This window comes from Somniosus microcephalus, chromosome 1 (assembly GCF_052327205.1).
Source record: "Somniosus microcephalus isolate GS21.2 chromosome 1, FLI_Smic_1.0, whole genome shotgun sequence".
In the NCBI taxonomy this organism is placed as follows: Eukaryota; Metazoa; Chordata; class Chondrichthyes; order Squaliformes; family Somniosidae; genus Somniosus; species Somniosus microcephalus.
Genome location: NC_140987.1, coordinates 249,844,732 through 249,872,575, shown reverse-complemented (window position 1 = coordinate 249,872,575; position 27,844 = coordinate 249,844,732). Strand labels below are relative to the sequence as shown.

At 44.7% G+C, this 27,844-nt stretch overlaps 1 protein-coding gene across 1 annotated transcript in view; it reads left to right on the top strand.

Moving 5' to 3' along the window:
- Positions 1-27,844, top strand: part of ift74 (intraflagellar transport 74) — a 146,828-nt gene that overhangs the window by 78,504 nt on the left and 40,480 nt on the right. Inside the window, exons 10-13 of the mRNA XM_085991833.1 lie at positions 5,630-5,773; positions 8,326-8,366; positions 8,715-8,794; positions 24,751-24,804. Coding sequence (XP_085847959.1) covers positions 5,630-5,773; positions 8,326-8,366; positions 8,715-8,794; positions 24,751-24,804 — 319 coding nt within the window. The remainder of the gene's footprint in view (positions 1-5,629; positions 5,774-8,325; positions 8,367-8,714; positions 8,795-24,750; positions 24,805-27,844) is intronic.

Below are 27,844 nucleotides of genomic sequence, written 5' to 3'. Positions count from 1 at the left end.
ATTGAGGTGTTTTCTGAGTATCAATTTTGCTGGTTATTAGAGAATTCCAGATGATTAAACAAGAGTTTACTGTAATAATACTTTAATATATATTGCACCTCACATTAAGTCTCAAAGCACTTCATATACTGTATAATGAATTAAGTTTTGTGACTATTTTAATGTTCCTGAAACTATACAGATGTTCAATTTTAGTATCAAATGTAAGTAATGGTTTAGTAACCTACCAAAATGCATCTATATGCACAAAATATTCTGCCCTTCATCTATTTCAATTACAGATATAGCAATACAAAAATAAGAGTGCAGCATTGTAATAATGAATGCTATTAAGCTTCATTTATAAAACTGATAGCATTCCGTTAGTTCCAGTTTTCATTAATTATTAGTCTGACTACCTAATATAGAGAAATCAAGGCCGGAATTTTCACATTGCAGAGCGTGCGGGTTTGGAAATGGGTCAGCAATTAAAAGCGCTGAAATTGACAGCACGTTGTGAAGGTGTCGTTATCCCGGCAACTTCCGCATTTAATTGGGGCGCGTTTCAAAGCGCTCCATGGACCCGCTTGGGAGAGGCAGGGGACCTCATTGAGGTAGTTAACTGCTCATTTAGAGACCCTTAACAGCCTTTTTAACGTGATGTTTCAACTTTAACTGGTTGTGCACGGGATTCAGACACCTCGGGGAGGCGGGAGCTCAGTGGCCATTGTGCTACTTCATTAAGTGACAGCTGGAAAAAGCACATACATACACACACCACACCTGCTTCCTTGTCTAAGGGAAAGGCTCTTGCTGACATCATTTTGTGCAGAGATTTTGCTTTCAGGAGTTTGCAGGTGATTTCTGCAACCTCGGAAGCCACACTCACCACATTGCAAGTCACTCTCACTACATTGGAAGATTGTGCCTCCACTTTACCTGCCATCTATCAGATCAGCATGGGTGCCGCTTATGCTGTCTCACCTTGGACCTCAGATTCAGAGCACGATGAGCCCCAGCACTCACACCAGTAGCAGCAGCCTTCTCTTCACCGACCTAATGCTCCACAGTGGAGAGGGGATCAGCACAGGGGTGCACTGCGCCAGAGGCGATACCCCCAATACAGGATATACAGGCAGAGGATGAGCTTCCTGGACATGACTGAACAGCAGTGCTTCAGGAGGCTCAGGTTATCGCGCCAGGTCGTCGCAGACATTTGTGGTTTGCTGGAAGAAGACCTGCTGCCCAGAGGACCTGGTGGCTATTAACGTCATCACCGCCCTCAACTTCTTCGCCTCAGGCTCCTTCCAGGGATCTGCAGCAGATGTTTGCAGGATCTCAGTCGGCCACCCACAGATGCATCATCCAGGTGACTGATGCCATGTTTCACAAGTCAGCCACTTATGTGAACTTTGCCACTGATGAAGCCAGTGTTACGGAGTGGACGCTCGGCATTGCGAATCTGGCTGGCTTCCCACAGGTGCAGGGCATTATCGACTGCACACATGTGGCAATCAAGGCACTCCCACATCACCCAGGAGTGTTTGTAAACCAGAAGGGCTTCCACTTCCTCAGTGTGCAGCTCGTCTGCAACCATAAAAAAAATCATGATTCATGTGTGTGCCAGATTCCCTGGAAGCTGTCATGACTCTTTCGTCCTGCGACAGTCCACCCTCCCTCAGCTCTTCGCACCTTGAAACAGACTTACCGGCTGAGACAAGGGCTATCCACTGATGACGTGGCTGATGATACCTTTGAGGAGGCTAAGCACTGAGGCTGAAGAGCGCTATAATGAAATGAATATGTCCACCAGATGTGTCATAGAGCAAGCAGTCAGCATGCTGAAGATGCGCTTCAGATGCCTTGACAGATCTGGAGGAGCCCTTCAGTACGCACCAGTCAGGATCTCCAGAATCATTGTCATATGCTGCGTGCTGTACAACATAGTGCAGCAGCAAGGATTGGAGCTGCAGAAGGAGCAGCCTCTGGAGGAGGAGGAATATGTGGAAATATATGACCAAACAATTCCTGTCAACCAAGCACCCATTGCTTGAGGTTAAGTAATGTCTCACCATTCACTCGAAGTGACAAAGCCACTTCCGACGTAGCAGGCAAAAATGGACAAGACGGGAAAGTAGTGCAAAGAAATAAATTTATGTGCGTCATAAATAGAACTGAAACTTAACACTAACATTTTGCCAAAACAGCCATGTGCATACCCTTGAGCATCTATGATTGTATCTTTTTTCTTTTCCGAGTGCTTTTACGAGGTGCAACTCCTGTAGTGTCAGCAGCAGTAGAGGCAGGCTGCTCACTTCCCTGCTGTGACTGATTCGTCACTTTTGGTGGACGTCCTCTGCATTTTAGGGCCTGTGAAGGCCCTGCCAAATATTGCTCCTCCTGCAACTGTGCAGGGGCAGACTCAGTCATCGGGATCCGAGACAGCATGTGGGGCTCTGACTGAGGGGCAGAAGCGAGAGCGCTTTGAGCAGAGCCCCTACTTCCATGTCAACTCTCACCATCATACTTCTCATGGATCACCCGCTCTTCTCTGCTAGCAAGGAGCTTGACAGGACCTTGCTGCACATCAGTGGGGTAATGAATGCCCAAGTCTATGTTGGCATCCCTCCAAGAGATGATAATGAGAGTCTGCACTCTGTTGTTCACAGCAAGCATGTTCTCGTTCGACTGGCGCATTAGCTGCTCCCTGCAGGTGGCCATCCTTTCCATGGAACAGAACATCGTCGCCATTGCCTGCGATATGGTTCTGCTCATGTTTGAGATGGACTCCTCCATTCTCTGTACAATCGCGCATATCGCAGCTGGGAAAACTACCAGAGCCTCGTGCATTTATTGCTGCTCCTCCTCCAAGAAGAACTTCTGTATCGATGGCACTCGAGGCTCAGCATCTGCATCCAGCTGAGCAGAGCTTGGAACATCCTGCTCCCTCCGGCGAGGACTCTCCATTGCTGTCCCTGTCTCCACCATCTGCTCTTGCTCACTTGTGATGTGTGAGACACCAGGCAACAACACTACTCTATGTCTCGCTGGACCCACCGACGTGCGCGTATCTGTGCTGGTGCTGGGTGCGCATGGGTCTGGTGATGGTGCACCCTCAGAGAATGGAGCTTCCTCTGAGGAGTCACCGTCCTCTTCAGGCTGGACAGTGGGGGGGTGCGGGGCACTTGATGGACCTGTGGGAGAGTAAAGACATGAATTAGACCTCTTATGAAAAGAATGTGTAATGTTACCATTATGCACATGATGATATTTCACTGGCAGCTGACATCAGTCACCATGAGTGTTGTATGCCATGTGAGATATTTAATTCTGTCACCAGGTTGCTGGGAAGTTACTCTTCCTCCATCTCCCATCAGCTCTGTCACTCCATTTATTTCACAAGCCTCCTCCTCTGCAGACATCCGGCTCTCTCTCTTTCTCTCCTGTTCTTGGCTCTCTTCTCCTGCAAGGAGGGAAAGAAGGGAACTTTGAGTGAGAGTGATGGAATGAGCGTAAGGCATGTGTGGGCTACATCTGTAGAGAGTGACTATAGGGAGTGGCGTGACATTGCCAAATGGCCTCCTTCTGTGGCGTTACTTTGTAGGATTGCATTAGGTTGAGGGTGAGTGTCAGTGGTGGTTCGTCAGATGGGGATGTGAGTAGGTGCATAGCCAGTGAGGGATGGGTGCACCTGCAAGGTAGGTTGGTGTGAGGAGTGATGTGCAGGAATAGGCTTGGGGAGGCAGAGTGATGGGGTTGAGGTGACACGCACATCAGGATGTACTTGAATGTGGCGTGTACTCACCTTTCCGGACTTCCTGAGATCATTAAATTTCTTCCGGCATTGAATCCAAGAGTGGCTGACAACACCCCTACTGCTCACTTGGGCAATCTCCAGCCATGCCCTCTTGGTTTCTCTGGCAGCTCTTTTCCTGCCGCTGCCAGGGAATATTACCTCCCTGCCTGCTCTGACTCCCTGGACCAGGACTTCCAGGGAGGCATCCGAGAACCTGGGCGGAGCCTTCTGTCACTGTGACTCCAAGTTTGCTTGCACCCACACAAATCTCTGTGATATACACCAATAGCCACCTCTCCCAACCACCTTTATGCCTCCTCCAACAACCTTCAACTGGGATGTGTGCAAGGCTCCTTTAAATATCTGAGCTGAAAGCGAGTCATCAGTGATGTCATCGGACCCGCTCCATTTAATTGGTCAGGAAACCCACATGACTCTTTCAATTAATGTAATTCAGTTAAACGCACAGTGTAGAATGCGCTGTTGAAAATTCGGGAAGGCGGCTTGCATGCACCGACCCCAACTCCAAGATAAAGATTCCGGCCCAACTGTGGTTCTCAACTATTCGTGAAGTTTAAATATCGGAGGGAAAAAAGGCAGAATGTGCTTTGGGCCCAAGAGGAAAAAGTAATTTTAAGCCTGTAAATGATGCAGTAGTGCAGCACCTTTTGGGCTGCAACACAATCACTAAATAGTTACAAATTATTTAGAGCACAGAAACAGGCCATTCGGCACAACAGGTCCATGTCAGTGTTTATGCTCAGCACGAGCCCCCTCCCACCCCATTTCATCTCACTCCATCAACATATCCTTCTATTCCTTTCTCCCTCATGTACTTATCCAGCTTCCCCTTAAATGCATCTATGCTATTCGCCTCAACTACTCCATGTGGTAGCGAGATCCACATTCTCACCACTCTCTGGGTAAAGTAGTTTCTCCTGAATTCCCTGTTGGATTTATTAGTGACTCTCTTATATTTATGGCCCCTATGGTGATGTACATTTATGGTTATAGTTCTCTTACATGGCCAATTCTTGATGCCAACTGTGCTGTCCTGGGAGAGTATGGAGAAGATACTCAGCAGTTCCTCACAGGGAAAGAGCTGCCTTCAAGTGTGTATCAGCTCAGGGCACTTGCACATCTTTTAGTGGCTTGTCATAGCGAAGGGTGCTGACTTGGAAACTGGTTGCCTATTCACACTTTTTGCCAGGGATGGTGCACAGCACTGGCTCACCAACAGAGTGGAAAAGTAAAAAATTCTCCTACCCCTATGTAACAGCACTAATGTTCCGGCACACAGTTTTAACTATAAACTGAAACTGTTGCCAGTGAATTGCCAAACTGCAACTCAATCTTGCAACTCTGATGGCCTTGTCAACTACAGAGTGAGGCTTAAACAGATTGTGAACATTAGCAGAACCCAAGCTAAAGGCTGTAATTCAGATTCACTGAGTTATTGCATGAAATAGACACTGAATACTTACTGCACCTCCCAAAATTTAAGTAGCAAAAAAAGTTTCTGTAATGCAGCAGGCACAAAGGTGGCATGGCATTGTTAGGTAGCAATAGATTGGAGTGTTTGATCTGTAAGTATAGGATATCATATAAGTATTGTGACATAGTAAGCTTGTTTTCCAGCAAATAAACTTTATTGTATGTTATCAAGGAACTGTCTAGATCACAGATGTAATGGCCAAATGTTTGTTGTTTGTGTGCACACACATGGACAAGCATGACATCTATTCTATTTTCACACTTACTATCATCATTAAAATTAAAGGTGAAAAAGTGTAATGTGGAGAAAGGGTCATGTAATATATTGCAAAAGGTTCAAATTGTGTTGTATTTTCACAGGAGATTGCTCACTCCCAGGTGAAGCAAGAAGCAGTAGTGCTGTATGAAAAACTCCATGAGCTCGAATCTCACCGCAGTCAGATGATTGCAGAGGATAGAAGTATGGGATCTCCACAGGAGGAGAGAGAACGACTACTAAAGCAGGTGATGAAACCTGACTCTTAACTGGGCCCTGAAGTGGCCGAGCAAGCCACTCAGTTGTATCAAACCAATACAAAGAACTGCAGTGATTCAAGAAGAAGGCGCACCACCATCTTCTCAGGGCAACTAGGGATGGGCAATAAATGGCAGCGCATCCCGAAAATGAAATTTTTTTTTTTTTTTTTTTTTTTTTAAATACACTATGGTGAACCAGAAAAGCTGATTGTGTTCAGCTTGGCAACTTTCACAGAACTGGATATCAAGCAACTATTGCCATATATGTTTATTTCCTATTTGGTATACTTTCGGATTTGCTACACCTCTCTTACTGGTGCTGTGAACATTGCCCATTGGCTCCATAGTGGCCTCTCGGCAATTCCTTTACTGCCACCTGCAAATGCATTGTATTCCAATGTGATCTTTTTTATCAGCACATAAAATATTCAGTTCCTGATGGGTGCAATGGTTATTGTAGAACACGTAGCTAAAGGAATTGAATTTGAATCCCAGCCTTGGCTCTCGTTTGAACTCTATTGTGCTCATTAAATGAGGTTTGTAATTTTTTGGCTTTGCTAGTAGGCAAAACACCTTGCAGTCCCACAGTATTCCATCTGTACAAGGGTGGGTAGGAAATATTATCCAAATCAGTCACACCCTGCTGAAGCACATTTCCTGTTGGCCAATCATAGAGCAGCAAACTGCCCAAGCCATCTAGCCGAAGGAAGGGGCATAGTATTGGTAAATATCTAATGGAAAGAAGAAAGAATTGCATTAATGTAGCACCTTTCAGGACCTCAGGACATTCCAAACCACATTACAGCCAATGAAGTACTTTTGAAGTGTAGTCACTGTTGTAATGTAGGAAACGTGGCAGGCAATTTGCACACAGTAAGATCCCACAAACAGCAATGTGATAATGACCAGATAATTTGTTTTTGTGATGTAGGTTGAGGGATAAATATTGGCCAGGACACCAGGGAGAACCCCCCTGGAGGAGGATGGGATAGGGAAACGTGCATCAAATATGAAAGCATTTGATTGTTAGTGTACAGATAGCCCCAGTTACTGAGAACGTTTGGTTGGTCATAGATTGATTCCTGCACATTCTAAATGTAAAACTGCTGTACTTTAGAGACTGATGAGCTTGAGAGTGTATGTTTATCAGCACAATTTCACCTTGTGCTGCTACCACTCTGCTACAAAATAGCTCATGGGAAGATTGAGCAAATGTAATAGTTGACAATTTTAGTTGTTTTTTTATCCATATATTGTGGTCTTAGCTAATAAGATGCAATTTTTTTCATATATAGCAAGCTTTATTAGCTGGGTAGATTTAACAACCTCTGCTATGACCTATAATAGTCCCATGAAACTTGTTGAGTCAGACTGAATGGAAAGCTGTTATCCTAACTTCGAAAAGATGCCAGTTTTTTAAAATTTGTTCATGGGATGTGGGCATCGCTGGCAAGGCCTAGTTGCCCTTGAGAAGGTGGTGGTGAGCCGCTTCTTGAACCGCTGCAGTCCGTGTGGTGAAGGTACTCCCACAGTGCTGTTAGGGAGGGAGTTTCAGGATTTTGACCCAGCAACAATGAAGGAAAAGCGATGCTTCCAAGTCAGGATGGTGTGTGACTTGGAGGGGAACTTATCCGAATGGAAACAGTGATGTCATTGTAAAATCATTCTATTTCCATTGCTGTATGTTAATAACTTGCTACTTGATCACAGATGGGCAAAAGTCTTACTGGATTCCCTTGTGGATTTCCTAGGACCCAAGAACCCTAGTTTGAAAATCTATGGAGAAATGGGATGTTATTTTCAGCTTTAAGAAGACTAAATCAACGACTTGAGAAAAATGGCCCATACTGTTGCTTACTTGCAAATATTCAGATCCTTGGCTTGGTAATTATATCTGATCTATGCTGGGACAAGTCAATGACAAAGGTGGCTAGAGAAGCTGATAAAAGAATGGAAATTCTCAAAAAGTCTTGGTGCTACTTTTTGATCTGTATGTACCCAGTAATAGAATATTGTACCAATTTCTTGCTTCTTAGTACGATATAGACTATATCAAGACCAAACAGCTGTGGGCAATCTGTCAGACTACTACAAGATTATGACTAAGGTAGCATCAGTTCTCCAAGAACACAAGCTGTTACACTTCAGCGTTCTTTATCAATCCAACGATTTCTCAAAGAATGCAGTGTCAAATCTTCACCACCTGCTGCTCCTTCCAATGGAGCTCTGTTCCAGATAGTGTTGTCACCTGTAGCTCTATTTCTTGTATGTGGACATTTTTAATGCAGAGTTAACTATCACTTACTGGAGCATACCTTGGTTCCATCTCTTCATATGCTCCCCTCAATCATCATTCATGAGATATCTGGCAACACTGTCTTTGTATGTTTTAATACCATTTGTAATGTTTTTAAAGCTCTCTAGATGTGCTTTTAATAATGTGCAACAAGAGCAATCAAATAAAAAGTTCTTGCTGTGAAGCTCTTTCCATTAAGAGGCTCCTACATTTATAAAACTGAATTTTTCTTTTGTTTTAACAGGTTAAAGAAGATAACCAGGAAATAGCAAGCATGGAAAGACAGTAAGAAAACATCTTTACAATAAAATTATTTGAGATAATAAATAATGAGTTTGTGCTTTGTGATGTATTTTAGTGTTCATTTATTTTTGAGAGTTAATATTCTTGATGGTTTGCTGAAAGGGTTATGTTTATAACAAATGAATAAAATGTATTGCATGAAATTAAAGAGAAAAATCAGCTTTGGTTGATCCATTCCTGTCATGTTTTAGGATAGTACTTCATTTTATGTAGTTTTCAGCCTGACATTTCAGCTTCAGTGCAGTAATAAGTTGTCATTGAAATGTATGGTAATGAAAAGTATCTTTTTGGTCTAAAACATAAATGATGATCGTGAATATTTAATTATAGACTTACTGAGATGAGGGAAAAAATTAACCAGGTAACTGAGGAGATTCGGCATCTTGACATGGATCTGGAGGAGCATCAAGGTAGGTTGCCTATATCCAACTAGGGTCATAGGATCATAGAAACTTGTATCACACTATTGTATTAGGTTCAAGGATGACTATTTCCTGCAAGTTGGTAGGTTTTTGCTCATCTCTTTTGGAAAGTGGTTTCCTACAGACTCACTCCAGCAAGCATGGTAGTAATGAATTTATTTACAAGAACATGTTTGAGATACCTAGTCATGGGTAAAGTATATTACATGGTGATACCATCTGCAGTGCCATATTGTTTAGATTTTGTTGTTTCTCCTCTTACTCCTCTCTGAGCGTATATTCATGCAATGTGCTTTAAATAAAGAACTGCATTAATTTCCTCTTCTATACCTTTTTAAAAAATAAATCCCTTCCAGCTGCCAGTAGCAGTGAGTTGTGTTACACAAATTGAAGGATAATTGTCTTATTGGCTTGAGCCTCTGCTCAAATTGAACTTCTATAATGAGAATTGTTTTTATATACAATTTTCCCCATTGTAAAGTTTAGAAATTTCAATATTTTATATCTGCAGTGCACTGTGTGGTCTAGCAGTAAAAATGAAACTTTTAGAGTGAAGCAGCACTTCAGTTGGGAGATATTGAATAAGCAGTAGATAAGGTAATTTGAATAAGATATAACACTTGCAGAGTTCTCTTGTTAATTTCTATGAAATCCATTACTATTAAATATATAAATTCATTTTGTTCAACCTCCACACAAAATAGGATGTTGCTTGGGATATACTAGAGTAAAATCACCTTGGGATACTTCTCTTTATGATACTTGTTTTTAAGAAGTCCCTGCCTTGAGGTTAGTTGTTGTTTCCCTTCTTGTAGTATAAGTACAGCCTTAAGCTGATGCACTTTTTCCTCCATTGTCAGCAGTATTTGCTGCTCTTTTCAGTGAGATACTTTCCCCCAGTTACTTATTCTTAAGCTGTTCACTGTTTTATAGCTACCATTTTGTATTTGAATGCATTTAAAATTTATTCGACATTTATAGCTCAGTTTCCAAAATCCAGCTTGATCCAAGTTGGTGAAACTTTTCTCCTTTTTGTTTTTTTTTCCTGTTGCTGTTACTGTTTTAATACAGATTTTCCTGTTTGACAGTGTTATTGGTATAAAAAGTCTTTCAGTTATTTCTTCTTGTCACAACCTACTTAGGTGAGATGTTTTCTTCAAAAAAAAAATGGAAACAGACTTCATGGCTACCTTTCAAAAGAAGTGTTAGTTTTGTCCCAGGATTTCAGACAACATAGCAGTAGCTCTGAGTGGGTTGTTTTCCTTGAAGGAAGAGGTTCCTGTATGCAATTCCTCTTCTCCTTCTGTTGCCATGAATGCTTCATATGATTTGGAAGGAAGTAACGATAATCATCCTCATGACACCGTACCCGGTCATTGAAGGTTTGTTCCTTGGCCTTCTGGCTCCCAGTGCAGTCTGACTCATCGCAATCCTTACAGGAGAACTTGCTGATTCAGATTGATTGTCAGACCTGGCAGAGCTTACAACTGACAACATGACCCTTGAAAAGTCCAGCTTACAGAAGTTAGACTTCCAGTAGCTGTAGGGACTTTGTTGACATGTAGAAGATCTCTACCTGGACAGCTTACAGTGCTAAATGAAAGCATTTTATTGACGGTGCTAGGTTATGGGCCCTACCCACATTTGCTCAGGGCCCATTGGTATGGTGGCAGGGCAATGCCCATTATGCAAGTATGTGGAAAGTTGTCCCCTCCATTTCTACAATTATCCCTTACTGGTAACTTGGTTTTGTCCTTGGCAAAGTATTTTCAGAACCATTTGAGGCTCTGCATTCTTGTGGACTCTAGCACCTTTTGCTTAATGGCTATCATGTGATTTTGAATGGTAAATGACAAGATAGTATCCCTACTATATGTGAAGGTTGAATGTAAGTTGAAGAATAAGGAAAAACTATATCCAGGGTGGATAATCTACCAAATTTTGCTTGATCACAGCTTTCTGAAATGTGTACTTTAATTTTTTATTGTATTACAATAAGTACACTAGAACTCCAATGCAGCACATTAATGCATTGAAATTGAATGGCTTGATGCAAATTTTCCCTTGCTGTTTCTCAGGCAGATCTCTGTTGCAGATGTGCCATCTAGGAAGGAACAAAGACCCGTGGGTCGATTTTCATTCAGCAGTCGGGAAGGAGGCGGGACTACAACTTTCGGGTTTTAGTCCCGCCTGCATCAACGTACGGCCAATCCACGCGATTTTCCCTTGATTGATCTTGTTGAGCCCGCCCAGCGGGCTCAGCAGGCCAATTAAGGGCCACCCGGCAACAGGTGACGTCACAGACTGAAATTTCATCTGTCAAGAGGCCTTGACAGATGAGATATCAGTGTTTCACAGCTGTTTGAAGCTGTCAAACACTGACAGTCTGACTTCTAACCTGAGTCCTTCTACACAGATTCAGTTAGAACTCTCACCGGCAATGAAAGCTGAAGGCTGTCACTTTTGACAGCTCGCAGCCATTTTGCTTTCAGTGCCGGCTGAGTGATGGACTCCAGAAACCGAGAGGAAGAAAGGCTGTTAAGGTAAGTACAGGTAATTTAAACTTCTTTACACATTTTAGACACACCAAACACACTTACCTTTGCACTCATGCACCCATCACTCACCTGAACACCGACATCGCGACCCCTCCAAGTCCTTCAACCCGACGGCCCGCCTGCTCTAACCTGGCATGGTTTGGAGCCATCGGGAATCCCACACGACACCCCTCAAAATAGGGATTAGGCTAAAAACTGCCTGTTAACTACCTGTGAACAGGCAGTTAATTGGCACTAATCCCTTCCCGCCTCGGGTCGGCGGGTCCCAGTGCGGGGCGGGTACCCGCCTCCTTTGAAACTTACATGGAGGCGGGTTTTGGGCGGGATGGTGTCGGGACCCCCGAATTCAGGATTTTAGCCCCCCGCACGCCTAAAAGCCCACCTCACGGCACACTGAAAATTGACCCCCAGGTGTTTCCCCCAAAGGAAATAATAAATTCCTGAGGATTAACCTCTAGCTGCTCTTGTTCATCTCCCAGCATCTAGCTGTTAAGAGTGTGTTTGGCAAAGGCCTGGGAATAGGTTCACTTCCTTAGAAAGAGAATGCTATGAGGCATGATCTAAATAAAAACATGCATTCAGGCCTGAATGTCTTGCTCAGCAAACTGACCAGGGATGTCCTTTGATTGCATTGCCATATTTAAATTATAATGGGGTGCAAGCTTGGAATTCCAGCCAATCTCCCTCACTTACTGCCCCTCTAATGCCATATAAGAATTGAAGAAAGGAGCTGGTAGGGAGGTGAGAAATGTGGCAGGCAATGCAGGAGGAATGGCTGGCAGGGAAGAAATGGCCACTTCTGTGCCTCCCATATGATACTAACAGCAAGTTGCCAGATCAGGAGCTTTATTTTGCTGCACTTTATTTTAGTGGCTTCTGCCCCCTTAAGCATAATCTCCATCCCTTTTTGGTGCTACATCACAGAATTTTCCACCTTGGTGGTAGTAAGTTCCTACTGCAAAGCAGAGATCCCATTGAGAGCCTGTGCAGCTTATATAGTTGACCCCAGGAAAGTGGGCCAGGGTCATAGTCTAACAGACAGAGGTCCAGCCTGACTCCTGGAGGAAAATCCAGGTCTTAAAAGTCTAAAGTAGACCTGTATTTTATACAGCACAGAAACCGACTATTCCAGACTATTCCAGCAAGTTTGCTGATGATACAAAGATGGGTGGGAAAGCAACTTGTGCAGAGGACTCAAAGAATCTGCAAAGGGATATAGACAGGCTAAGTGAGTGGGCAAACATTTGGCAGATGGAGTATAATGTGGGAAAGTGCGAGGTTATCCACTTTGGCAGGAAAAATAAAAAAGCTAATTATTATTTAAATGGAGAGAGATTACAAAATGCTACAGTTCAGAGACCTGGGGGTCCTTGTGCATGAAACACAAAAAGTTAGCATGCAGGTACAGCAAGTAATCAAAAAGGCAAATGGAATGTTGGCCTTTATTGTAAGGGGGTTGGAGTATAAAAGCAGGGAAGTCCTGTTACAACTGTACTCTCGGTTGATTCCTGAGATGAGGGGGTTTACTTATGAAGAAAGGTTGAGCAGGTTGGGCCTATACTCATTGGAATTTAGAAGAATGAGAGGTGATCTTATTGAAACATAAGATACTGAGGGGGCTCGACAAGGTAGATGCAGAGAGGATGTTTCCCCTCGTGGGGAAATCTAGAACTCGGGGGCATAGTTTCAGAATAAAGGGTCGCCCTTTTAGAACTGAGATGAGGACGTATTTCTTCTCGGAGGGTCGTAAATCTGTGGAATTCTCTGCCCCAGAGAGCTGTGGAGGCTGGGTCATTAAATACATTTAAGGTGGAGATAGACAGATTTTTGCAAGATAACAGAGTGAAGGGTTATGGGGAGCAGGCAGGGAAGTGGCTTCGAGCCCAAGATCAGCCATGATCTTATTGAATGGTGGAGCAGGCTCAAGGGGCCAAGTGGCCTATTCCTGCTCCTATTTCTTATGTTCCTTCATACAGGTTCCTTTTACCCTTCTCCAGTCTTATATGACTAATATGTAGTATTCCCTTATGCTGTAGGAAGGAACCATTGCCACAATAGAACTAAGTTTCAGTACCATTAAAAACCCCAGTGAGGGGTAAATATAATCTTAATAAATGCACGCTAATAAATCCTTAGAGACAAAGGGCCGGAATCTTTACCTTAGAGTCAGGACAGGCCGTGCAGCAGATCGCCATCCCAAAGTTTTCAACAGCACATTCTGCACTGTGCATTTAACTGAATTACATCAATCGAAATAATCATGTGGGTTTCCCGACCAATTAAATGGAGCGGGTCCAATGACATCACCAATGACTCACTTTCAGCTCGGCTATTTAAAGGAGCCTTGCACACATCCCAGTTGAAGGTTGTTGGAAGATTCATAAAGGTGGTTGGGAGAGGTGGCTATTGGTCTATATTGCAGAGATTTGTGTGGTTGCAAGCAAACTTGGGAGTCACAGCAACAGAAGGCTCCGCCCAGATTCTCAGATGCCTCCCTGGAAGTCCTGGTCCAGGAAGTCAGAGCACGCAGGGAGGTCCTATTCCCTGGTAAAGGCAGGAAAAGAGCTGCCAGAGAAACCAAGAGGGCATGGCTGGAGATCGCCCAAGAAGAGAGCAGCAGGGGTGTTGTCAGCCACTCCTGGATTCAATGCCGGAAGAGATTTAATGATCTCACGAGGTCAGGAAAGGTGAGTACAGCACCACATTCTTGATGAGCATGTCACCACAACCCCATCACTCTGCCTTCCCAAGCCTACCCCTGCAGGTGCACCCATCCCTCACTGTCTATGCACCTACTCACATCCCCATCTGACTATCCACCTCAGCCTAATGTAATCCTACAAAGTAACGACACAGAAGGAGGCCATTTGGCAATGTCACGCCACTCCCTATAGTCACCCTCTACAGATGTAGCCCATACATCCCTTACGCTCATTCCATCACTCTCACTCAAAGTTCCCTTCTTTCCCTCCTTGCAGGAGAAGAGAGCCAAGAACAGGAGAGAAAGAGAGAGAGCTGGACGTGGCCCTCCGATATATACAAATTTGATGTCTGCGGAGGAGGAAGTTCTCAAAATAAGTGCAGTGACAGAACTGCTGGCGGTGGGAGACAGAGAGAGAGGGGGACCTCCCAGCAACCTGGTGACAGATTTAAATATCCCACATGGCATACAACAGTCACTCATGGTGACTGATGTCAGCAGCCAGTGAACTATCATCATGTGCATAACAGTAATGTTACACCTTCTTATCATAAGAGGTCTAATTCATGTCTTTTCTCTCCTACAGGTCCATCAAGAGTCCCCCTAATGTCCAGCTGGAGGGGGAAGACAACTCCTCAGAGGAAGCTCCATTCTCTGAGGGCGCACCATCACCAGACCCATGCACACCCAGCACCAGTGCAAATATGTACACATCGGTGGGTCCAGCGAGAAATAGAGTAGTGTTGTCACCTGGGGCTGAATTTTGCTGGCGTTCAGAGGGCGGGTTCGGAGGTGGGTCCCCTGTCAAAATAGCAAAGATTGACAGCGGGTAGGGAACCTGTTGTCAACCCGCCTCCACGCGAGTCTCCCAGGTGTCGGGTCTGTCGGCGCTGAACAGACCTGACACCAAGTGGTGGGGGAGACAATTCACATCATTAAATGGGTTGTTAACATCCACTTTCAAAGCTCAGAAACTGTTGGATACTGCATTTGGAAGACGCATTGAGCTTTCTACAGTTGGTAAGTGTTTGGAGCCAACTCTCTATCCAGTGCCACCTCATTGGAACAACCTCTCTCACCATTGACAGATCGCTTCTGTTATCTCAACCTCACCTGCCATCTATTCCATCAGCATCGATGCCCTTGAAAATATCTCACCTTGGTCCTGAGAATCCCAGCACGATCAGCCCCAACATCAGCATCACCGGGCACACCAGCAGCAACAACAACAACACCAGCCATCTCCACAATCAACTGATGCTGCACAGGACACAGGGCATCAGCACCCGATCACATTGCTGCCCGGGACGCCAGGGATGCCTTCACGATGGCCAGATTTACTTCACTTGACGCTGTACACCCTTGATGCCAAATGATGCGCCAGGTTGACACCAACCCACACCAACACCATAAAGCAGCCCTACAATGCCCAAGCCATTCCTTTCACACTCATCACCATTGTGGGGGGGGCGGTACCCTTATGTCTCACCATTCACTACAACTCACTAAGCCACTTCCAAAGGTGCACACAAATCAGTCCCAAGAACGCAAAGTGCTGAAAATAAAGGTTTAAATGTTTGAAAGCACATTACCAGAAACTTCACATGAACATTGGCTAAACCAGCAAGTGACTACCCTTGTGTGTTGTTAGTTGGTATGCTTGCAGTAGGATGACGGTGAGTGTGAGGGGTGGCTAGTGAAATGGGGAAGTGATAATGTAGATAGAGAGCGATGGGTGGAGGTGCAAGGTAAGTTGGTGAGCATAAAGATGTGCAGGAGTAGAGTAGGGAAGGCAGAGTGATGGGGATGTGATGAGTGGCATAGCAGGATGAGGTTGAGTGTGGCTTGGCAGTAACGTTTCGTGATCTAATGGGATCATTGAAAGGCTTGCACCACTGCAGCCTGGTCCTCCTGACGACATCCCTGCTTGTGCCCTCCTGTGCAATGTGCAACCAGGCTGCGTTGATTTCCTGGGGAGGTCCCTTCCGCCCATGGGAAGGGAAGAGAACCTCCCTATAAGCATATGGAGGGAGTCATGGGAGAGTCTGGGTGCAGCCGTACACCTTTGTGCAGTGCTTGCAGCACCTCAATGCTGTAGAACACTGACAACAGAACTGTCAAAATCAATTTGGACATGGTCCTTTAAGGAAACCGGCTGATGACACGTCATCAAATGACGTCATCAGACCCGCTTTCTTTTAATTGTCTGGGAACCTCGCAGGGCGGGCTTAACAAGCCCAATCAACGTAAAATTACTTGGGAGAGTACGGGCTGCAGTTGGCAGCGGGCTGGGACCGCAACACCGACCCCGGGCCCCCCAGACCCGCCTCAGTCGGCGAAATCGCAGCCCTGGTGTGTCTCACATCACAAGTGAGCAAGAGCAGATGGTGGAGAGGGACAGCAGTGGAGAGTCCTCACCGGAGGGAGCAGGATGCTCCAATCTCTGCTCAGCTGGAAGCAGATGCTGAACCTCGGGGGCCGTCGACAAATAGCTTGATCTTAGAGGAGCAGCAACAAATGCGCAAGGCTCTGGCAGCCCTTCCAGCCGCGATGTTCGCTATTGTACAGAGAATGGAGGAGTCCATCTAAAACATGAGCACCATCATATCGCAGGCGATGGTGACGATGTGCTGTTCAACGGAAAGGATGGCCACCTGCGTGGAGCAACTAATGTGCCAGTTGAACGAGACCATGCTTGCTGTGAACAACAAATTGCAAACTCTCATTAACCTCATCTCTAGGAGGGATACCAACATAGACTTGAGCGTTTATTGCCCCACTGGTGTGCAGCAAGGTGCTGTCTAGCTCCTTGTTAGCAGGGAAGTGTGGGTGGCCCATAAGACGGAAGATGGTGAGAGGGGACATGGAAGTGGGGGCTCTGCTCAAAGCGCTCCCACTTCTCCCTAGTTGCCTCCCCCTCAGTCAGAGCCCCACATGCTGCCTCGGATACCATGGCCGCGTCTGCCCCTGCACAGTTGCAGAAGGAGCAGTCTTTGGCGGGGCCCTCAGGCTAAAAACCCAGAGGACGTCCAACAAAAGTGTCGAAGCAGTCACAGCAGGGAAGTGAGCAGCCTACCTCTGCTGAAGCAAGGGTTGCACCTCGTAGAAGCACTCTGAAAAGAAAAGACACAATCGTAGATACTCGTGTGTGTTTGCCAAAATGTTAGTATTAAATTTCAGTTCTATTTATGACACACACAAATTTATTTCTTTGCACTACTTTCCCGTCTTGTCCACATTTGCTTGCTACCTGGGAAGTGGATTTGTCCCTTAGAGTGAATGGTGAGACATTACTTAACCTCAAGCAATGGGTGTTTGGTTGACAGGAATGGTTTGGTCATTTTAGGACTGCTTTGTGGTGTTTGTGTGGTGGGGGGGTGTAGGTTGGTACAGCATCTGGGAGCCATATGGGTTCACTGGTGCAACTTAAGTAAATCGGGCCATTATGAGGCCATCCCAGGCCTCCCGGTCAACAATGTGTGCCGCTGCTGGTGCCATCTTCACCTCGGGTTCATCCTCTTCCTCCTCCTCGTGTTCCACCTGTTCCTCCTCCTCCTCCGAAGAGGCTGTGCGGTCTGCACCTTGCTCCTCCTACAGCGCCAATCTTTGCTGCTGTGCTATGTTGTGCAGCGCGCAGCATACGACAATGATTCTGGAGACCCTGGTTGGTGCATACTGAAGGGCTCCTCCAGATCTGTCAAGGCATCTGAAGCGCATCTTCAACATGCCGATTTCTTGCTCTATGACACATCTGGTGGACATGTGGCTTTCATTATATTGCTCCTCGACCTCATTGCTTTGCCTCCTCAAGGGTGTCATCAGCCATGTCTTGAGTGGATAGCCCGTGTCTTCTGGCAGCCAGCCATTAAGTCTGTTTGGAGGTGCGAAGAGTTGAGGGAGGGTGGACTATCGCAGGATGAAAGAGTCATGACAACTCCCAGGGAATCTGGCACACACATGCATGATGATCTTTTTATGGTGGCAAACGAGCTGCACATTGGAAGCCCTTCCGGTTTACAAACACTCCTTGGTGATGTGGGCCTTGATAACCACATGTGTGTAGTCGATGGCACTCTGCAGTTGTCACACGCCAGCCAGAGCTGCAAAGCCGAGCGCCCGCTCAGTAACAGCGGCTTCATCAGTGGCAAAGTTTACATAAGTGGCTGACTTGTGAAACATGGCATCGATCACCTGGGTGATGTGGGCGTCTGACTGCGAGATCCTGTAAATGCAGATCCCTGGAAGGAGCCTGAGGTGAAGAAGTTGAGGGTGATGATGATTTTGACAGCCACTGGTAAGGCGTGTCCACCAGGTCCTCTGGGCAGCACATCTTCTTCAGGCAAACTGCATATGTCTGCGACGACCTGGTGCAATAACCTGAGCCTCCTGAAGCACTGCTGTTCAGTCATGTCCAGGAAGCTCATCTTCTGCCTGTATACCCTGTGTTGGGGGTATTGCCGCCAACGCGGTGCACCCCTGCACTGATCCCCTCTCTCCTGTGGAGCATCAGGTCTGAGGAGAAGGCTGCTGGTGTTGCTGCTGCTGCTGGTGTTGTTGGTGCTGGGGCTCATCTTGGTCCGAATCTGAAGTCCAAGGTGAGACAGCATAAGTGGCACCCATGCTGATCTGATAGATGGCAGATAAAGTGGAGATCAGAGGCTCCAATGTAGTGAGAGTGACTTGCAATGGGGTGAGAGTGGCTTCTGAGGTTGCAGAAATCACTTGCAAACTCTTGAAAGCAAAATCTCTGCTCAAAATGGTGTCAGCAAGAGCCTTTCCCTTAGCCAAGGAAGCAGATGTAAGGTGTGTGTATTTATGTACTTTTTCCAGCTGTCACTTAACGAATTAGCACAATGGCCACTGAGCTCCCGCCTCCCCTTCACAGGCGAGCTTCCCGAGGTGTCTGAATCCCATGTACAACCAGTTCAAGTTGAAACCACAAGTTAAAAAGGCTGTTAAGGGTCTCTAAACAAGCAGTTAACTACCTTAATGAGGTTGCCGGCCTCTCCCAAGCGGGTCCATGGCCCGCTTCGAAACGTGCCCCAGTTAAACGCGGAAGTCAGCGGGATGACGGTGGGTTCCCGACGTACTGTCAATTTCGGCTCTTTTAACCGCCAACCCGCTCCCAAATCTGCACGCTCTGCAATATGAGAATTCCGTCCAAGATGAGGCTCTCATTCCTAAATGAAGAAAATATGTTTTAAATATGTGGTTGCTACTAATTGTTCTAAGGAACCACTGTAGAATTACATGGAAGAGTTGCCAAAGATTGACTTCCCACTGTGCGTTCAAAGATGTGTGTTGATTTTACCATTCTGCTTGAAATTGTGGTTCTACCAACAACAATAATATACCAATCCTCATAAAACTTTTTTAATGCATTGCAAGAGGTGCAGCATTCCTGTCCGTTTGCAGATTTGAAGTGTTCACTATTTTATTCTTGTATCCCTCATAACCTTACGTACAGTAAGTCTTTTTGTTAGGTAAGGGATATGGAGCTAAGGCAGTAAATAGAGTTGAGGTACAGATCAACCATGATATAATTGAATGGCAGAGCAGGCTTGAGGGCCTGAATGGTCTCCTCCTTTTCCTATGTTGCTAAGTCGCAGGATATGGCACTGTGGAAATTGAAACCTCAGCTTGAACTTGTTACCCAGGTATGACTTTAATGGAATGATGTGAGCTTCCTATAAGCACAGGAAGTGCATGACTATGCATAAAACTTTTAATAAAATATTACTCTCACACTTGGAGAGAGAGAACTTAGAAAATTTGCATTTATATAGCACCTTTCACGACCTCAGGACGTCCAAAAAAACTTCACAGCCAATTAATTATTTTTTTAGAGTGTGGTCACTTTGGTAATGTAGGGAAACGCGGCAGCCAATTTGTGCACAACAAGGTCCTATAAACAGCAATGAGATAAAGGACTAAACTGTTTTTTTAGTGGTGATGGTTATAGGATAAATGTTAGCCAAGACACCAGGAGAGCTCACTTTTCTTCTTTAAGTAATGCCACGGGATCTTTTACATTCACCTGAGAGGGTAGACAAGACCTCAGTTTTATGTCTCATCCAAAAGATGGTGGGCTGGATTTTAATACTGGAGGCGTGTAGGAGGCAAGACTACAACTTTCAGGGTTGTAGTCCCGCCTCCATCGAGTTGTGGCCAACCCACGCGATTTTCACTTGATTGACCTTGTTGAGCCCACCCAGCGGGCTCAGCAGGCCAATTAAGGGCCACCCAGCAACAGGTGATGTCACAGATTGACATTTCATCTGTCAAGAGCTTTTTGACAGATGAAATATCAGTGTTTGACAGCTCTTTGAAGTTGTTAAACACTGACAATCTGTACTCCAAGTTAATTCCTTCCTCTCAGGCTGATTTAGAGGTCTCTCCAGAACAGAAAGCTGAATGCTGCAACTTTTGACAGCTGGCGACCATTCTGCTTTCTGTGCCGGTGAGATGAGGGACTCCCGAGACCTGAAGGAAGGACGGCTGTAAAGGTAAGAAAAGGTAAGTAAAACTTCTTTAAACACTTTACACACACCAAACACACTTACCTCTGCACTCATGCACCCATCACTCACCTGAACAATGGACATCTGGAACTCTCCAAGCCCTTCAGCCCGACGGTCCGCCTCGCTAACTTGGCGTGGTTTGGAGCTGTGGGAATCCCACACTTCAGGAATAAATATAGGGATTAGGCTAAAAACTGCCTGTTAACTACCTGTTAACAGGCAGTTAATTGGCACTAATCCCCTTCCCACCTCGGGGAGGCGGCTCCCAGCACAGGTCGGGTATCTGCCTCCTTTGAAACTGTCATGGAGGCGGGTTGGGGGTGGGATGGGTTCGTGCCCCCCGATTTTGAGATTTTAACCCCCCACACGCCTCCAATCCCACCTCCACGGCCCAATGAAAATCCAGCCCGGTGTCTCCAACGGTGCATTGTCAGCTGAGATTATGGGGGGCGAAATTCCCCTCATTTGCGACCCCAAGGCGATAACCGCTTCTCCCGTGAAATTCCGCGGGAGGTTAGCAGCGGCGCTACTGGGTATCACCCCGATCTTCTGCGCCCTGAGATCATGACGTCATCTCTGGGCGTAGCACCTTGGGAGAAAAAGTCCCCCCCCCCCCCCCCCCCCCGCGCGCCTCGCAACAGCACAAGGCGATGTTACTGACTGTTGCAGGGGTCGCAAACAGTGAGGCCAGCCACTCACGGGGCGCCATTTAAAGGCGCGGTGGCCGGCCAACAGGAAAAATATCGTCGATTTAAAAAAAACATTTTCTGAGTACCGGACGCGGGCTGAGTGCCGCGATCAGTCGGCACCCCTGCACCCCGATGCTCCAACAGAAGCCAAAAAAAATGCAGAGCTGGCAGCGGGAAGCCCTTCCCTTTAATTGAGGGAAGAGCCCCTGCAACGTGGTGTGGTGCTGCTGAGCACATCGCCCCGGATCGGGACATTCCCCCCCTCTTGCACTCCAAGAGGCAAGTGGAGTGCTTGATTTAGCTCCACTTCCCTCTTGGAGCAAAAAATGGGAATTTCTCAAATCTTTGAAAAGATTAGCACCTGGCGCTAACTTTTCAAACATTTTTGACTTAACGCCCCAAATGGCCCTCTAGGAGAATTTCTCCCCCTAAGTGTTCAAGTCTTGGAGTAGAGCTTGATCTGACTTGGAGGCGAGAGTGCTACCTTGTGTTGAACAATAATCCCATTGCCTCATTATAATTTAAATCCCTCATTCATTGTTTATTTTTTCTAATTATGCAGCATTATAAAACTGAAGGATTTGGTGTAGTTTTTTCCCTTGACTTTAGAAAATGATTAACTGATCTAGCTGTGTAAATGCTTCAGGTTTCCTGTTCACAGCTTTGTTTCTTTTCACTGTTTTACATTTCTCTCTTGCCTATTTGTCCACTGGCTTATTTCATTGGAAAAATCTCAGAAGGTAAGAATTGACTTTCCCCTCTAGCTTACTGCTCCACTTACTGTGTTTGCAATCAATATTTTATAAATTAATGCATATCCAGGCTAGCTCCTTAAAATTGCAAGAGTAGTAACAAATTACTAAACTAAATGAACCCTGGACTTGGGAATAGTTCTTAACACGATAACCAAAGTGAACATTTGCTGAGTGCATGTCAGTTTTCCATAAGTTCTGTTATCGTGTTGTATGGTTGTTCCTGTTCAGAGTTTTGCCGTACGTGTATAATCATACTTTAATAAGGCAATATTTCTCCTTGTTTATTCATCCTCTGCAAAGAAGTGAATAGGGAAATTATATGATGTGCCTTTTTAAGACTTTTCATCCTAGCTCAGTTTTTTTTAAATGCACCGCCTGTTTTGCTTTTGATTTGAAAAACCCAGGAAGGTCCCACATTTAATCCTTAATATATGCTGCGTTAATTGATCTCAGTGCAGGAAGAAATGAGAAACATTACAATTGGTCCTAGTTCTTCCAGGCTAAGAAGTGGAAAGTCAGCATAGGTTCTCAAATCTGATTGCGATCCAGTAATCCCTGCCGGAAAGTATGCATGTGTTGACCTCAGATGGGGGCAGAATCAGGCTCAGCTGTGAGACCACCCAGGTGAAACAGTTCATTGGCATTCATTGTCGAGGCTCACTCATGCAAAGTGGCCACTGGGTGAAGTATTAGAGAATTGGCTTGGAACCAGGCCCTCGTATGAGCCACTGCATAGAAGAGTTTTTTTTTTTAACCCTTTAAGTACCCATATAAACCCTGTACTCCCAAAACTCATGCTGTATTGAAGATTTGTTCTGGATTCACACATCAGTTCTTTTTCTTGCATTGGTTAGCAATACTTTTGCTGTTGTTCTATAGTAGGAAATGTTCTTTAGTTCAGCTTTATCTGTAACCTCCTCCAGCCCTATGACCCCCTTCCCCAGAATTGTGTGTTACTCTAACTCCAGCCACTTTTGGATCTCTCTATTCCTTCGCTCCTCTGTTGGCGGCCGTGCCTTCAACCCTTTAAGCCCTACACGCCATAAACTACTCTGCCTCTCTACCTCCCACTCCCCCTTTAAGACCCTCCTTAAAACCCACCTATTTGTTTCAAGCTTTTGGTCATCCTTCCTAATATCTTCTTTGGCTCGGTGTTCATTTATGTTTGATTACGCTCTGAAGCGCTGTAGGATTTTTTTTACGTTAAAGGCGCTATATAAATGCAAATTGTTGTTGTTTAGTTGATCACAGTTAGTCAGTTCATATGCTGTGTAAGTTTGACCATTGCACTTTTAATATTTTGTAGTTCTTTATGCTTCTATATATTATTTTTGCTATAAATAAATCTGAGCAAGTAGTTTCAACCTCTATACATTGGTCTGGCAAACTATTATTATTCGCCTTCAAAGGTGACTGGAGAATGTGGTGGGCATCCCACATATTCTCCAGGAAGCAGTTTATCACAATGAAGAAATTTTACTATCGTATCACAATGAAGAGTTAGCCGTGGAAATTAGACAGATTATATCGCACACAGCTAGTGATTAAAGGCACGGGAGTGTTGTGAGGGATTTGGTCTGCTCATGGAAACGGCCATTCAGCTGTGAACACGAGAACAAGTGTTGCGAGGGAGAAACCTGAAACTTAACAATATTGACCAAGGCTTTTTCTCCGATCAGCAATGACAATGTGGATAAGCCCCTCCACCTTCTCCAAGCATGTGTGCATTTGTTTCACTACACTTGTAGAGATCCCAAATGGCTTCAACCAGGGCATCAAACAAGGAAATTGCATTGAGTGTTTCAAGTAGGTAGTGCTTTGAGCCTGCTCAGGAATTTGCTGTATTATTTTGGACCCCATGATATACTGAGCTGAAAGTGTAGGGAGTTTTAATTGACACTGGAGAAAAACTGTATTGAGCTAATGCGTAGGATTGAGCTCCTTCTCTGTTTGTTTCACTTTCAATAGTTGATTACATATCTCGTTCTTTCCTCTGTTTGCAGCAGTAAGCAAGTATTGGAACTCAGGTCGGCAATTGTAGGCTGCCTCCGAGGTTTTGTTTAGTCTAAAATTGTTTATGGATTTCATTTGACTCTGGAAGTTACACTGCTGAAGTATTACCCACCACTACATGTTTCCTTCATTGAGATGCATTTTTCTGCTGACTTGGATCTATACAAATATGGGCCTGAGAATGATTACCAGTCTCGGTAGTTATTTATTTTGTTTTATAACAACTCTCACTCCACACATGAGTGAGCTTCCGGGACTCTGGGCGTGCACTCTTCCTCCAGGTGCCTGCTTTTTCTCCTCCTAGCATGGCCACTGTCATTTTGTTTCCTGCAGCTCAGATGTTCCCTGCCACCTCTCCTCACCCCTCCAGATGCTCACAGACTACAGAATTTCCTCTGTAAGATTCCACACCCCAGCCCTCAAGGCCAGCATTTATTGCCCATCCCTAGTTGCCCTTGAGAAGGTGGTGGTGGGCCTTCTTGAACTGATGCAGTCAGTGTGGTAAACATACTCCCACAGTGCTGTTAGGCAGGGAGTTCCAGGATTTTGACTGAGCGACAATAAAGGAATGGTGTATTTTGTACTTTTATTATAATCTGTTTATGAAAGTGCAAAACAATGAAAGGCAAAACCACACTGAGAAGATTCTGGTTTGTATCACTTATTGAGCCATGAAGAGACTTGTAAATGTGATGTTCTTGTTTTAGGAGAACGGAATCAGAAGTACAAAGAGCTGAAGAAAAGAGAAGAAACAATGGATGGTGAGTTTATGGTTATCTGGCTCTATCCTTCAGCTGTGCACCATTATATCTGCTTGCAGATTGTTACTGTAAAATTCAGATTATGGGTTATACTGTGCATAAGTTGCTTCTCAATATCAAACCTCCATGAAAGTACAAGTGATAAATAGATTTTACAGCAGCATTGTACATAAACATTAGATGACTATCTGTGAAATGTGCATTTTTATGCATTCTCGAACCAATCCATTATCATCATTGTCTGTATATCGGAGCCTTTGTTGTGATTATTACAATGTTTTCCTCAAAATATTGAACCAATTTTATCTCTGTTCATGACCATTTGCTGGATTTCTGTCCAGCTACATTTCAACCATTCCACATATATGGCTACTGTTTCCAGCACCTGAGAGTTCTTGAATATTCAGGTGATTGAAGGTGTAGCCACAATCGCTAACTTGGACGTTCCTTTTTTTGTTGCCGAGTTTTTTTCGCCCTTCCACAAAACCCATGATAGCAGTGAGACAATGTTACACATTTTCCAGAGTTAATCTGAGCATTACCAATTCAAGTCATCATCTGCACACACTGGTGTGTCCAAGTTCTTGCATCCATTCAAGTAGTGAACTGTGAACATGTCCAAACAATGTATCCAAGCAAATATGAAAAGCAATACAAATAAAATATTGATAACTATGCATGTTTTTCTAAACAATTGACCATGGCATAAGTTTCCAAAGTGGGAGTCGTCAGATCCTCTGGTATCAGTAAGACCATGAGATTTATTTCCTTTTGTCATCAGATTCCTGTAATTTTAAGAACATAAGAAATAGGAGCAGGAGTAGGCCATTCGGCCCTTCGAGCCTGCCGCCATTCAATGAGATCATGGCTGATCTTCTGCCTCAATTCCATTCACTGGCCTTATCATCATATCCCTTGATGCCCTTACTAGTCAGAAATCTATCGACTTCTGTTTTGAATATACCCAATGACTGAGCCTCCACAGCCCTCTGGGGTAGAGAATTCCAAAGATTCACCACCCTCTGTGTGAAGAAATTTCTTCTCATCTCAGTCCTGAATGGCCTACCCTTTATCCTGAGGCTGTGGCCCCTGGTTCTAGACTCCCCAGCCAAGGGAAACATTCTCCCAGCATCCACCCTATCAAGCCCTGTAATAATTTTGTATGTTTCAATGAGATCCCCTCTCATTCTTCTGAATTCAGGAGAATACAGGCCTAGTTTACTCAATCTCTTCTCATACGACAGTCCCGCCATCCCAGGAATCAATCTCGTGAACCTTCGTTGCACTCCCTCTATGGCAAGTATATCCTTCCTTAGGTAAGGAGACCAAAATTGTACACAGTACTCCAGGTGTGGTCTCACCAAGACCCTATATAATTGGAGTAAGACTTCTTTACTCCTGTACTCAAATACTCTTGTAATGAAGGCCAGCATACCATTTGCCATCCTAATGGCTTGCTGCACCTACACATTCACTTTCAGTGACTCATGTGCAAGGACACCCAGGTCCCTTTGAGCATCTGCATTCCCCAATCTTTCACCATTTAGAAAATACTCTGCCTTTCTGTTTTTTCTACCAAAGTGGATAACTTTGCATTTATCCACATTATATTCCATCTGCCATGTTCTCGCCCACTCATTGAGCCTATCGAGATCCCCTTGAAGCCTCTTCGCAACTGACACTGCCACCTAGCTTTGTGTCATCAGCAAATTTGGAAATGTTACATTTAGTCCCCTCATCCAAATCATTGATATAGACTGTGAATAGCTGGGGCCCAAGCACCGATCCTTGTTGTACCCCACTAGTCACAGCCTGCCATCCTGAAAAAGACCTGTTTATCCCTACTCTTTGTTTTCAGTCTGTTAACCAATTCTCAATCCATGCTAGTATATTACCCCCAATTCCATGTGCCCTAATTTTGTTCACCACCCTCTTGTGTGGGACCTTATCGAAGGCCTTCTGAAAATCCAAATACACCACATCTACCGGTTCCCCTTTGTCTACTCAACTAGTTACATCCTCAAAGAACTCCACTAGGTTTGTCAAACAGGACTTCCCTTTCATAAATCCATGTTGATTCTGCCCAATCTTACTATTAGTTTCTAAGTACCCAGTTATTACATCCTTTATAATAGATTCCAATATTTTCCCAACTACTGATGTGAGGCTAACAGGTCTGTAGTTCCCCGTTTTCTCTCTCCCTCCTTTCTTAAATAGCAGGGTTACATTTGCTATCCTCCAATCTGCAGGAATCATTCCAGAATCTATAGCATTTTGGAAGATGACAACCAATGCGTCCACCATCCCAATGGCCACCTCTTTCAAAACCCTAGGATGTAGGTCATCCGGTCCTTGGGATTTATCGACTTTTAGTCCCATTAGTTTTGCTAGTACTGTTTTTTTACTAATAATAATTTCCTTAAGTTCCTCATTCTCGCCACACCCTTGGTTTTCTCGAATTTCTGGGAGGTTTTTTGTGTCTTCCTCCGTGAAGACAGAAACCAAGTATTTATTTAATTTCTCTGCCATCCATTTCCTCATTCCCCATTATAAATTCTCCCATCTCTGACTGTAAAGGACCTACATTTACCTTTGCCAGTCTCCCAATCTACCATGGCCAACTTGTCCCGCATACCCTTATAGTTTCCTCTATTTAGATTGAAGACCTTAGTTTCAAATTGGACTACATCACTCTCAAACTTAATATAAAATTCAATCATATTATGATCACTTGTCCCTAAAGGCCCCTTTACCACAAGATTATTGATTAGCCCTTTCTCATTACACAGTACCAGATCCAGAATAGCCTTTTCCCCTGGCTGGTTCCTCCACATACTGATCCAGGAAACCATCTTGCATGCATTCCAAGAATTAGTCCTCCACACCATTTGTGGTAATTTGATTTGCCCAGTCAATATGTAGATTAAAGTCCCCCATGATTACCGTATTGCCCTTGTTACATGCATTTCTAATCTCTTGATTGATACTGTGCCCTACATTACCACTACTGTTTGGTGGCCGATACACTACTCCCACCAAT